This window comes from Leptodactylus fuscus, chromosome 3 (assembly GCF_031893055.1).
Source record: "Leptodactylus fuscus isolate aLepFus1 chromosome 3, aLepFus1.hap2, whole genome shotgun sequence".
Taxonomy (NCBI): domain Eukaryota; kingdom Metazoa; phylum Chordata; class Amphibia; order Anura; family Leptodactylidae; genus Leptodactylus; species Leptodactylus fuscus.
The window spans coordinates 36063417-36077205 of NC_134267.1; the positions used below are offsets into that span (position 1 = coordinate 36063417).

The 13789-nt window shown below is 45.0% G+C and overlaps 1 protein-coding gene across 1 annotated transcript in view; it reads left to right on the plus strand.

Moving 5' to 3' along the window:
* The window catches only part of MRPS5 (mitochondrial ribosomal protein S5), a 58459-nt gene that overhangs the window by 8162 nt on the left and 36508 nt on the right, over positions 1-13789 (plus strand). The window contains exon 2 of the mRNA XM_075267431.1: positions 3292-3429. Within this exon, the coding sequence (XP_075123532.1) occupies positions 3292-3429 (138 nt within the window). The remainder of the gene's footprint in view (positions 1-3291; positions 3430-13789) is intronic.

Consider the following 13789-nt stretch of genomic DNA (forward strand, 5'->3'; position numbering starts at 1 on the left):
GGTTACGGATAAAGGCTGAGCTATCAGATCACAGCCCACCATAATACCAAGGGACGGGTGATTTGTATCACACAGGTGAACACATAAATGACACTGAAAGTGAATTACTGTATACAATGCTCTGTGTCCGGTTACATTCACTTACACTATATCACACTATGATGGAATGATAATGGCTAAATCAATGGTGTTCTCCTGAGGCTTGCAGCTTTTCCCAGGCTTCTAGGGGAAATCCCTATTGAATAAAGTGCTTGGTAGGCAATGCCTGGAAAGCTGGAACAAGGCCAGTGGCTACGTTGTCACACTGTAGTAGATATTGGCACGGTCACTTCTGTATTAGTGACATTGGCACATGTTTAAAGTCCCACTGGTCTAAGGGCTTGTTCACACAGGGCAAGATGGGGTGGATTTTGGCGCTGAATCCACATCAGAATCCGCCCCCTCACAATAGAGGTCTATGTAGACCGCTAGCTTACTATTTTCTGTGAGCGTTGTGTTCCCGCTCATGGAAAACAGAAGCGAGCTGCCCTTTCTTCAGGCAGATTCTGCGGCTGATTGAGCCGTGGCGTCCACCTCGCAGCAGCACCCTCCGGACTAGGCCCATTCATTTGGGCCTACTCCGGAGTGGGAAGCCACAACTGTCGGAAGCCGCAACAGTCACGGCAGGTGCATTTTGGTCCTATTCTGACGCGGCTTCCCCTGTCAGAATTAGGACCAAAATACGCCATTCCGTGCCCCGTGTGAACGGGGCGTAATGGCTTCTGGCTTTATGATCCCTAAGACATGTCCATCTACTACGATTAAAGAAGTTTTACGCCCCCCTACATATTCCATACTGATGACCTATCCCTGTGATGGCGAACCTATGGCACGGGTGCCAGAGGTGGCACTCAGAGCCCTCTCTGTGGGTACCAATCAATGGAACAGATTATACTGTGTGGGGGCCACTGTGGAGCAGATTGTACTGTGTGGGGGCCACTGTGGAGCAGATTGTACTGTGTGGGGGCCACTGTGGAGCAGATTGTACTGTGTGGGGGCCACTCTGGAGCTGATTGTACTGTGTGGGGGCCACTGTGGAGCAGATTGTACTGTGTGGGGCCCACTGTGGAGCAGATTGCACTGTGTGGTGGCCACTGTGGAGCAGATTGCACTGTGTGGGGGCCACTGTGGAGCAGATTGTACTGTGTGGGGGCCACTGTGGAGCAGATTGTACTGTGTGGGGGCCACTGTGGAGCAGATTGTACTGTGTGGTGGCCACTGTGGAGCAGATTGCACTGTGTGGGGGCCACTCTGAATCAGATTGGACTAAGTGTGGACCCTTCACTATTTATATCACACAGGATCTGTTTTATAGCAGACGTGATATTATTACAGGTCATAATAACATTGCACGGTCCTATAAAATAGATCTGTACAATGTAAATAGTGAACATTAATTGTTCAAAATGATACCAAATGCAAAACAAAGTTGTTTGTATAATTGAAAGTTCTGTAAAGCCCCATTCACACAACTGCATTTTGCGGGTCGGTAATTGTGGATCCGCACAGTATTAAGGTTGAATTGCCGTGTTGGCACTTTGTGATAATTTAGTGGGTTTTGGGTTGCAGACTGGGCACTCGGTCTCTAAAAGGTTCGCCATCACTGACCTATCCACATGATAAGGTATCAGTAAGTGTTCCTTGAGGGGTTCAACACACAGATCCCAAACAGATCAACTGTTCCGGCAGCTTCCAAGTCCCAGACGTAGAGGACCTAGAGTGTGTGTATGTAGTAGGAATGGCGCTGAGGTTCCCTGGCACCACAACTATACAGTGGATGGGGCTGAGCGCCTCTCCGATTACTTGAATAGAGAAGACTGCACACTGTTTCTGTCCACTACAACAACTGATCTGTGTGTGGGCCGGGTGTATACGTGCCAGAATGCGCGCACGTAAACTCTGTGTGAACTCGCCGTTAGGTTAAAGCACCATGTTGCGGAAACTCAGCTTTTTTTGTTGCAGATTTTGCTGCAGTTTTGTTGAGCCAAGGCCAGGAGTGGATTAAGCGGAAGGGAGAAATATAAGAACCTCCTATATGTTCCCATTTCACTTGTAGCCATTCTTGGCATTGGCTCAAAAAACCGCAGCAAAATCTGCACCAAAAAAAATGAGGTCTTATTCTCAGGATTTTTGGACTCTTTTTGTGATCCTGCATGGTGGGGGTCCCAGACGCTGGAGGTTAGTATCACAGATAAAGGAATACAAATGTTCTAATGAACGTTTAATTATTGGAGCCAATGTTTTCTGTTCTCAGCGTTCTGTACACACAGAAATAAGCACAATATATGTAAATTGTATTAGCCTTTAGCTCCTCTTGGGCTTCCTTAAATATCTTGGGTTGGTTATTTGCCGCTCTTCTTACAATCTTCTAATTAAAACATAAGAAAATAAAAGGATTGCAAATAAAGCAAAGCCTGGATGATGCACAATAGGGAATGAAAGGAAATTTATTTCTAAATTGTGAAAGGAATGTCTGTATGGTTTTAGGGTTCCCTTCCCTTTAGGTTAGGGTCACACAAAGATTTCCTACTCCCATTCACTGTAATCCACAATTACCGACCCGCAAAATGCAAATGCAGCTTTGGGTGGAATCGGCTAGAGGATTGGAGAAGATTACAGATGAGCGAGTAGTATTCGGTGGAATACCTCGGTCCCATAGGAATGCGTGTAAACGGCCGAACACCAAGGGGTTAAGCACAGTGAATATTTGATGCGCTTAACCCCTTGGTGTTTGGCCGCTTACACGCATTCCTATGGGAGGGAGGTATTCAATCGAATACTACTCGCTCATCTCTAGAGAAGATGCTTATATTTTTTATATTTTTTTTTTATAAAAGGCACCCATCACCAGATCAGGAAAGTCCAATGACCTACTGTACATCATCTAGTGTTTTGTTCAGCTGTTCCAAAGATATAAGCCCTTTTATTGTTTAAGTAAGTTAGGGTACTTTAGCCAAGTGGGAGGTAATACTTTGACATACAGCACAAAAAGAAACCACAGTGTTACCGCCCACTTGGCTAGTACACCATGATTTGCATCAATGCTAAAAGGGCTTATATCTTTGGAATGGCTGAACAGATTTGGATAAACCAAAAGCCAAACTGTTCAGGATGACAGCGCCTATTGGGCTTTTCAGATCTGTTGACAGGTTCTCTTTACATCCTTCCCTCATATTGATTCTCCCGTGTTGTTGCCTTGTGGTCTACGTATGTAAACCCTGTATAACACTAAATGTTTTTCTGAATCCACAGGTGGGATCTCTGTACCAGAAGTAAGAAGCCGCTGCCACTTTACCAGATTTGCACTTGCCCAGGAGCCATGCCACCTATCTATACTTCCCAGTGTCAGTATTCAGCAAGCAAGAATGTCAAGCAGCTTCTTCGGCAGATGTGAGTTGTCTTATCTCTCTACACTATTATCTTTGTACTGCTGATACGTTACTTATCAGGGGACATTCCTAGCTTATATAGGATTGGTATATGCTAGCATGTGAATGTTAGGGTTCTCACCCCTGAGACCCCCACTGATCCTGTTAATGATTGGGGTGCAGCAGTGATTTAGTGTCGTAGTCACCCACTATGTATGGAACTGCAGTGTCTCTTCATGAACGTGAACACGGCCATATCACAGCTCCCACTCCCACAGCACAGATCTGTAATTCCTATAGACAAGAATGGAGAGACACATGTACGATGCTGTAGGGGTCAGGTGACCTGGATACTCTTAAAAGGTGAGGTTTTGTTACAATAAACCATAAATATCTAATGTTAGAGTAATCATTGATGGTTAAAGAGCCCCCCCCCCCAAACACATTATGAGTAAAGTACTCTTTTCCCCCCAATCCCATCAATACTTACATGTCTTCCTGTGTCCTGGAACGGCTCCTCCTCTCTTGAAGCGCCTGCGCAGTCTGGAGGTGACTGCGAGACATGCGCAGTAGAGATGGCAATCCATCTCTACTACCCAGGCCTCACAGGTACTTCCAGTCTGTGCGCTGCGTCTCCAACCTGTCCACAGTCAAGAGGAAAGGAGGAGCGGAAGCTAGATAAGTATGATGCAATGGGGCTGGGGTAGTCAGCTTAGTTAATTACTTGAGAAATGCTAGCAGTGGGCAGGATAGCTTAGCGTAGCTTAGCTAGGGAGACAGAAAGGGAGGGGGGGGCTTTGTAGTTGGCAGTACAACTTAGCTAGGGAGACAGGGTGGGGGGCCTTGTGGTTGGCAGGATAGCTTAGTGTAGCTTAGCTAGGGAGACAGGGTGGGGGGGCCTTGTAGTTGGCAGGATAGCTTAGTGTAGCTTAGCTAGGGAGACAGGGTGGGGGGGCCTTGTAGTTGGCAGGATAGCTTAGCGTAGCTTAGCTAGGGAGACAGGGTGGGGGCCTTGTGGTTGGCAGGATAGCTTAGTGTAGCTTAGCTAGGGAGACAGGGTGGGGGGGCCTTGTAGTTGGCAGGATAGCTTAGCGTAGCTTAGCTAGGGAGACAGGGTGGGGGGGCCTTGTAGTTGGCAGGATAGTTTAGTGTAGCTTAGCTAGGGAGACTGGGGGGCCTTGTAGTTGGCAGGATAGCTTAGTGTAGCTTAGCTAGGCAGACAGGGAGAGGGGTTTAATGGAGTGAGAGAGGAGGGGGGAGCAGTGACAGGGAGGTGGTGCAGAAGGTACATAGGAAGTTACATAGTAGGAAGCTAACACGAAGTAAACAAATGCAGAAGTTACCAGGAGCTCCCACAGATACCCAGAAATCACTCAAAACACTACTAAAAGTATATGGGTGTACTTTTAATCCATGACTAGCACTAATAAACCATTACAGTGCATTACAGTTCACCCTGAGGAGGACACGTTCAGAGACACTGTAACTTTAAATGGCTCTAACCCCCTGTCTTCCTAATCACTAGGGGTCCTGACGATTGGACCCTCAGCGATCAGTCCTGTGTATAGAGGATAAGTGTCCATAATGGAACAACCCATTTAATCATTTTATTTTGAAGCTGGAGTCGGTAACTTTTTCCAACTGATTCCACCCAACATTGGCCCCGATTCGTTGGTGATTTGTCTGCTCATCAGGGAGGATCCAGTAGTTAGGGTAGGCTAGCGCTGGCTCCGGCAATCGGAATGAATGGAGTGGCGGTGTGACTTCCAAACTGCTGCTACATTCAATATGGGGTACTAAACACCCCTGTTCTTGTGTCCAATGTAGATCCCAGTAGTCGGACCCCAACCGATCAGCAGGTTACCCCCTTTGCTGTGGATAGATGGTAACTTGTTCTGACTTGAATACCCCTTTAACGAGGATCTGTCAGGTTGATTTGGGGCCCTATACCAACCACAGGTCCTTAGTATTCAGCTACGTCTCGGTTCTTTTCTACCCCGCAGGTTAAAACCATAAATGATATAAGGTTAGAGTGACGGATTCAGAGCTCGCCGACAGGATATATGACGTGAACGAACAATGGTGGTATTTTAAAAGTGAAGACCTTACAAATCTGAGCTAACCTTTAGAAAAGACAAATGCTTTGGTGTTCTTTGTATCTTCTTATACCGCTGCGGTATCTGCCTATGCCGGTAATGATACTGTATATGGCGCGGCACAATTTCCTTTGCTTCATGCCTGATGGTTTTATTATAATGCTGTATAATCTGCTATCTTTTTCTACTCTGCTCTTATGGCGTCCTTTTCTTTTCTCGTGAAAGCCGAGCGATAAAACCCATCTCTTTGTAGACATTCACCCAAATATGACTCGACACATTATGTTACTGTTACTTACGGTTCTTCTTTTCTCCAACGCTTGCCGCCGGATCACACAATAATAAATCACATAGTAACGGTTGCTGCGTCTTTGTATGGAGAAGCATAAAGCCATGGTGACTAGTCGCACTTGTGTCGGTTTCCGTAGACGTTGGGGGCTTTGCAAGAAACCGCTATGACGCTTTTGTTTCATTTACCTGGTAAAACACGGCCTGACATCTGTATTCTTATGAAGGCAAAGTGTGGACACAATAATCTTTCATTGCTGTTTTTTAGCTTTTTATACAATTACGTATCAAGCTACTTGATAGAATACTTTACCTTTAATATCGTTTTATTGAGTGCACCGCTACCAAGAATATGCGAATCCTAATATTCTGCTCCTTGTCATGTGGTGCACTGCTGCCCCTTAGTGGATACATCAGGCATTGCAATGCATCAGTTTTTTTCTCCTTGGAAAGACCAATATGGTAACACACAGGATCTGTTCTACGGTGAATAGAATTCCCGCACATTAAGCAAAGGGGGATGGAAGGGATCAGATGTTTGTTATTAGGTAAGTGCAAGGGTGGAAAGATGCTCATTAGTGGTCTTAACTAAAGCCCTGTCGGACCGAGGCAAACGTTCAGTAGGGTCCTATATGGCATATTCTTGGAAGCAGTGGTTATAGGTGCTGCGGCGGTGTCCCATGGGCTTGGAAGGGATACAGCTATAGTAGCCAGAACCGCTGTTATAGGGAATATGTTGAGTAAACAGTGTGGTGTCTGGGCTGGGGCTGCATGCCCTGGGAGACAGCTGATCAGCAGGGATCCTGACACTCATCTCCCCAGTGATCTAAAATTAAAGGGATTCTCCACCCCCTAATCAAATTTTCATCGGGATGTGATTTGTTGGGGTCTGACGCCTGTACCCTGAACATATCGGCTGTTTTAGAAGTCTCCAGGTGCTAGAAGATGCTAGGTAATGGTTGGCACATGCTGAACAACTGCTATTTATCTAATAGGATTGGTGCTGCAGTCACTGGAACCACCACTATGCAGTGGATGGCGCTGCTGCGCTGCTCCTATTACTTCAACCCCTTTAATACACTCTGGCCTGTAGCATCCTACCGTATATACTCAAGTATAAGCCGAATTTTTCAGCACAGTTTTGTGCTGAAAAAGCCCCCCTCGGCTTATACTTGAGTCAAGCAAAAAAATATATATTTTTTTATTATTTTTTTTTGGAGGGGGCGGGGGTCTATGACCAGCCACAATAGTAATGTATAGAATCTCCCATAAAATAGTGAAAAAAAAGAAGCTTTAAAAAAAAAATTATTAAAAAAATAATGTAAATAAAAGTTCTAAATCCCTCCTAGAATACATATAAAAGTAGAAAATGACTGTGAAACACATACACATTAGGTATCCCTGTGTCTGAAAGTGCCCGGTCTACTGAATATAGGGGATCTGCAGTGCTCCTGTTCTGTCGGGAAGGGGTTAATAGGAGCACTGCAGATCCCCTATAGTCAGCCAGGCTGAATTCCAAGTGGGGGGAAAAAGTCCCAGTCCTCAAGCTCAGGGAAGGGGCAGACAGACAACCAAAACACCCCCTCCCCTTCCCCAGCACCCAGCAACTACTGCACCCAAAAACTCCGACCATTTTAATTTTTGAAATTTTCCAGTAGCTGCTGCATTCCCCCCCCCCTCTCGGCTTATTCTCGAGTCAATAAGTTTTCCCAGTTTTTTGTGGTAAAATTAGGGGCCTCGGCTTATATTCGGGTCAGCTTATACTCGAGTATATACGGTAATTGTTTTCAATCGGAGCAGGAAGCTAAAATATTAAGCATCCTGCTCACTCTCGTCCTGGATTCTGATGCTGATTTAGCCTCCCCAGTGGTGAATCTTTCCTGACTGTGACACTGCTTCATCATCATCAGCAAACTGCTTAGAAAATCCACGTTTGCAGTGAGAAACTTAAAGGGGATGTTCATAATTTTTTGTTATTTATTTTTTAGGATCAGTCGTTCATGGGTGCATTCGGTCCCTGTACTATATAGTGCTCAGACCCAGCAGCAGATAGCCCTGTGCCCTGTATAATGGCTGTGGGCCAGCTTGGCGTCTATTGACATCCTCACGGAATCAGTGCAGGGACCTCTAGGGTCAGATATTTATGGGTTATTCTCAGGATAGGCCAAAAAAAATAAATAAAAAAATCCTGGACATCCCCTTTAACAGAAGCTAAGGCAGATAACTTCAACAGCTCTGTTTATGTCTGTGGTTATGACTAGTGTAATATTAGATGTTCCTACGTCTTAGTTTTCTTTGTCTATATATTCCAGAGGTGAGATTTTTTTTTTCTTTTTTTCTGGAAACTTCACCCAAATCCGTTAATAGCCGTCTCACAAATACATTTCTTATGTGTAAACAGCATTAGACTCTCGGAAACCCCGCCGCTGCAATCTGTTACATGAAGGCTTCAGCATCTGGAGGTATTAGGCGAAATGAGTTTTTGGAGTACAAAGCGTCGCCTTTATTTTTTTTAGATTGCAATAATAAATTGTTTCCCAGTTGTTCTCTTGTCTTTTGTTTGCGTCCTATTTAACCAGACTTGTTGACGCCCTGTACCCATAGCCAAGCTTAAAAAAAAATCCCCCATCCCGCTCGGTGGCGGCCGCGTACAGACCTGCATATGGACGTAAGGACGCAGCAGAAATATTTGTTAGCCAAAGAAGCAGCTGACTGAACAGATGCATTGCCGGAGGAGGCATCACAAACTGAACAAGCAGGCGGCTGTAAATGAGGGAACCTGTGCGGAGATGTTAGCATAGTGTTTAGTCAGCGGCACTTGAAGGTAATGAATAAACAATGACCCTGTATTGGGGTGTATTCACACATAGAATTCAGGTCGCTGTTTATTGTGGCGACTGCCATGGAATCTGAATCCAAAACTGCAACCTCTTGCTACATGAAGGCAATGTGTGAGTGCACCCTGAAATCTTTTACACCACGGTTTTAGGGTTACGGAATCTCTCCTGATTTTGGGGCAGATTCTGTACAGATCAGAACAGGACGCTGAAAAATTATGCGTTTTTGCTTCTTGTCCTGGATCCTGTGGCAGACTCAGTCCCGGTTCCGAACGGAATACCGAACACAGATGTGAACCAGACCTGAGCTCCGGGGTTCGCAACTTAAGACTCCACCTGTTAGGCTAATTCATCTGGGCCTAATCAGTGACAATGCCAATGGAGAACCGCGGGGGAGGGAAATGTAGAGGAATCCAAAATGGAAGTCCACCTCTAATTCCGCTTCATTTTCTTCCATGTGAGCAGAGCCTAAGCCTAGCAGATAAAACTAACCTTGGAGAAAAAACTTGTCCGTAGGATTTTCTGCATCCTCTGAAATAACAAATATGTTGTTTTTTTTTGGGGGGGGGTTGTCACTTAAGAGTTAAATGGGTTCTCCGGGACCTTGATATTGATCTCCTGTCCTTCAGATGAGTTATCAATATCAGATTGGTGGGGTCTGATGCCCAGAGGCTACAGAGTTTAGAGAAGTGCTGTAGCCTCTTCTCTGCTTACCAAGTACGACGTCATATGTTGTATTGCTATTGTGGTTTCCCTTATGCATTTGAATAGGACTGAACTGCAGGGTGACCATGTGACAAGTGGACATGATGTCACCGGCCTGAGAAGAGGAAGTGGGGCTCACTCAAACACTTCAAGCTCTTCACACAGCTGATCGGCGAGGGCCCCAGGAGTTGAACTTTACCTATCTAATATTCATGGCCTTTTCTAAGTATAGGTCATCCGTATCATAGTCCAGGAAAACGCCTTTGGACATGAATCTAGTAACCCAGGAAGTCCTGTTTTTCAGATAATTTTTCAGTCTTTTTTTTGCCTCATACCCCTATGTTGTATTTGCTTTGCATGTGTACGGACCCCACTTCCAGTTTTCTGAAGTTCTGGCATCCTTCCTATATTTCTTATCCAGCCTCCTAGCCAGCTCTGATATCTTCCTTCATCATTTCTTGCCCGTTTTCCCTGCTCCTTACATCTGCCGGCTCCATTTTTGTCCTCCCACCCCGCATGGTGAACTTGCTTCTGTCCCTATTTTCCCATCACACTACCCTGAGTAATGGTGTAGGAAAGGGATACTACGTCCGGCCTACGCTTGGGGGCCATTTTGATGATGCGACTGACGGATGAAGTCAAAGCCCCATGGGATAAGATAAGATAAGATAAGATATTCCTTTAATAGTCCCACAATGGGGAAATTTCAGTGATACAGTTTCATAGATGGTACAGTAGTATATAACAAGAGAGAAACACATAGAAGCTCATGGCAGATAGAGAAATCCTAGGAATCATAGCAACTAAAAAAGAAAGAAACACAGACACACTGCAGGATCATTTAGTTCTCTGTGCAGATTGATGTTAATAATAATAATAATAATACAGCCGACTTGGTTGTAGGACACGAGGAGGGGGGTCGCAGCATGTGGATATAACAAGCAGAAATTTTTTGCAGAGGTGGGGGACATAAGCAGCTATCATGATAACATGTGGCAGTTCCTTTGGTAGGTGGTGAGATCTCCTGCTCACAGCTGATAGTTCGGTATCTTGCATCAGCACTATTGTCCTTTTAACCACAAAAAATGCCCCAAATGTCCTTCATCACAAGCCCTCCTCCTCCTCCTTACCACAGTGTTCTACTGCCCCAAGGAAGTCAGAGACCATCCAGGTATACATGGTGCTGCTCTCTTGCCAAGCTTCCATAACTCCTGGGGTAGGTGGGTGATGGTAGGTTCCCAGGTTGTAACAGTGTCCCACGTGTCCACAGTAATAGAAAGAAATACCAGTCCGCTGTAGCATCTTCACACATCAGCAATTGACGCCAGAAATCATCTCCTTGAACGAAGAAGTCCGCATTTCCATGTAGGTTTCTCTTCCATGCCACATGTTGAGCCATGCTGTCCTAGCTGGGGGGATGGTAACAGGCACATGTGGAAACCAGCTGAACCAGGTCTTGAGTCCATGCTTTACAATGGAAACAAAAGGAACAAAAAACTCCACAGGGTCTTCCATTCGATTTATAGTTGCTAAATTCATAGTGCTAGATTGCTTGGTTACCGGATTCTTGAAGATATAGAGAAAAAGAGTGAAAAAGGAAAGAAAAAGTTTGCTCCCAGCTTGGAGCACTGCATCAAAGGCAGCCAGCCTCTCAGGGGGCGGCGCCAAAAAAAAAAAAAAAAAGGATAGGCGTACATGACGGCAGTGGAAATGGCCTCAGGGGATCACATGACCACATCGTGGATCAGCCAAAAGGGACATTTTCAGCGATGGCACCCGAATCGAACCCGTTCTGGACATACGGAGAGGAGCAATGGTGCCTAATCCATGTAACCATATATATTTAGTATACCCCTAGAAGGGAAAACAAGCTCCTGCATCCATCTAAGAGCATAGCGTTAGGTATCAAGGCAGGTACCTATGACTTATTTTTTTGGGGGGGTGGACAATTTCCAGAGCACCCCTTCAGATGCAATGTCAATCTAGCATGTGCCATGCTGATCATATTCTGGCGGGGTTCCCCCTAGATACTGAATGTCACAGCGGGGGCCATGCTTCAGCACCATTCCATTGCAACACCTTTGTAAATTTCTCTCCTTTAATTGCTACATGAGACAGAATCATTTCAAAGGAGAGGAAAAGATTAAAGAAACATTTGCACTGATTTTTTTCTTCATTCGGTTTTGCCTTTATGGAACAAATAAGCAATTCTCTAAAGGGTCTTCATTAAAAAAAATCCCTACTGTTTTGTTGTTGAAGAGTCTGTGCAACGTTATCCATTGGAAATAAATATGGAATGACTGCAAGGTATAGGGCTGGGGTCACACGACTGCCCATCCTTTGATGGGGTTCTGCCACCTGACACTCCCATCCAGCAGTTGATATACAGAGAGTGGAGCAGGAAGCAGACAGCGCTGTTCTCTTCTACAGAATTCTACCTGGTATTGGCTTATCTGCTCTTGGACTATTACCTCAGCCCCTGGGGGCTACCCACGTGCTGTCTCCAGCCTCCTCTGCATTACCCGACGACCGAATCCAACCAATATTATACTTACCTGCTCTAGACAAGACGTAACATAACAGATTTTGATTTTAGACTTTGAATTTATTTCTAAAGGGGTTATCAAGCATCCAAAATGATTTGCAAATACACCCACAGCAGTGTGGAATCCTCCCTGTTCCCTCGTGCACCTGTTGCTTGGCTTTATTTTACTTGCTGCTCCTTGTATCACTGTTATCTACATGCAATGAACCTGTGGGCAAACTACATTTCCCATGATTCATCTGTCTACTTCTCCTCTCTTCCTACAATAAAATCAGAGGTAATAAATTGCTCCCACATATGAGGTCACATACAGCTGTGATGTTTTATTTGCAAGCTCACTTCCCCTTACCGCCATTCTCCCTGTCCCTAGGGAGGGGTGCACAGAGAGTGAGAGTAGGCAGATGAATCAGAGGAAATGTAGTTTGCCCACAGACTCACTGCATGTAAATAACAGTGATACAAGGAGCAGCAAGTAAAATAAACCCAAGCAAAGGGTGCACAAGAGAACAGGAATTAGCACTGCTGTGGATGTATTGGCAGATATTTTTTTGGCAGCTGGATAACCCCTTTAATTTCTATTATATAGCAAATAAAACCTATTAATATTGTATTATCATATTATTCCAAAACTTAGTGGAACAGATCTTTAGAAAAGCTAAATGTCTCAGCCAGCGTCCCCTGTTGTAACAGAGTTTGGTTTACATTTCTCTTAAACCTTACTATTCAATAAAAGCGAGCACAGCTCCCCATGAAGACCTTTCCTCTGTTCGTGGCAGAAAACACTGAATAGATGTTTGCAGACGCTGTAAAGGAAGCCGTAGCTTGTAAGCATGTGTGTGAAAACCCCAGGCAGTATATTTCAAGGTAAGATAGAAAAGATAAAAAAAAACCTTTTGAAAGCTCAATGTGTGAGTATTACACCATCAATGTGGGGATACAAGGGAAGAGAAAGAAAGAAAATTAAACTCTATTCATACAGAGAGTTAGAAGAGTTTTTAAACGTTAGACATTTCTTAAAAACAGAGTAAATAGTCCAGGTAATTCTTACAATGTCCAGTGGGGAAAACTTTTTTGGAAAACTACTTATGCTAGGTTCACACTAGTGTTTGGCTATGTGCCCGCCCAATTAGATCATTAACATAAAACATATAAAAGAAAAACAACCTGTGTTATATTAAAATGAATTGTATTCAGCTGATATGGACACATATGCTAAAATAAGGTTAGGTTCACATCTGCGTTGGACTCCGTCAAAAATCAGTAGAGCTAAAAATCTTGCATGGAGGACTTTTCTCTGTGCTGGTCTCAGTACAAAACCGGTGGAAATCCGTCAGATCCTATTAGGCTAAGTTCACATGGAGTTTTTTTTTAGTCAGGATTTTGAGGCCGTATCCAAAATCAATGGCAGCCGGTCAGTTCTTGTTTTCCAGGAGCCGATTCTTCCGGCTCCCAGAAAAAAAGAAGTGACATGCTGATTCTTCAGGCCGATTCACTTCGTGATTCAGCCTGAAGACACTCCCTCCTCCTGACTAGGCCTATTCATTGGGCCTAATCCGGAGCGGAGTGCACGACTGGATGCTGGTGCAGTGCATCGGCATTCAGTCGCGGTTACCCGTTTTTTGTTCCGGAACCTGAGGCGGCCTTGGTTCACAGTAGTCCTGGGTCTCCATCATTCGGGTCCGTCGGAGAACCCAAACAACAGAGAGGTGGATCGCTAAAACAGCAGATACGCACAGAACCCAGCAGACTGCTTTGACTATAAGGGCTAGGTCACATGGGGCCAAAGGGGCAGATTTTGACAGCGGAATCCACGTCCTAATCCGCCCCTTTACAATGGTGGTCTATGGAGACCACTAGCGAGCTGCCCTTTCTTCAGGCGGATTCCGCCTGGCAGCTGCAACCTCTGGCGTC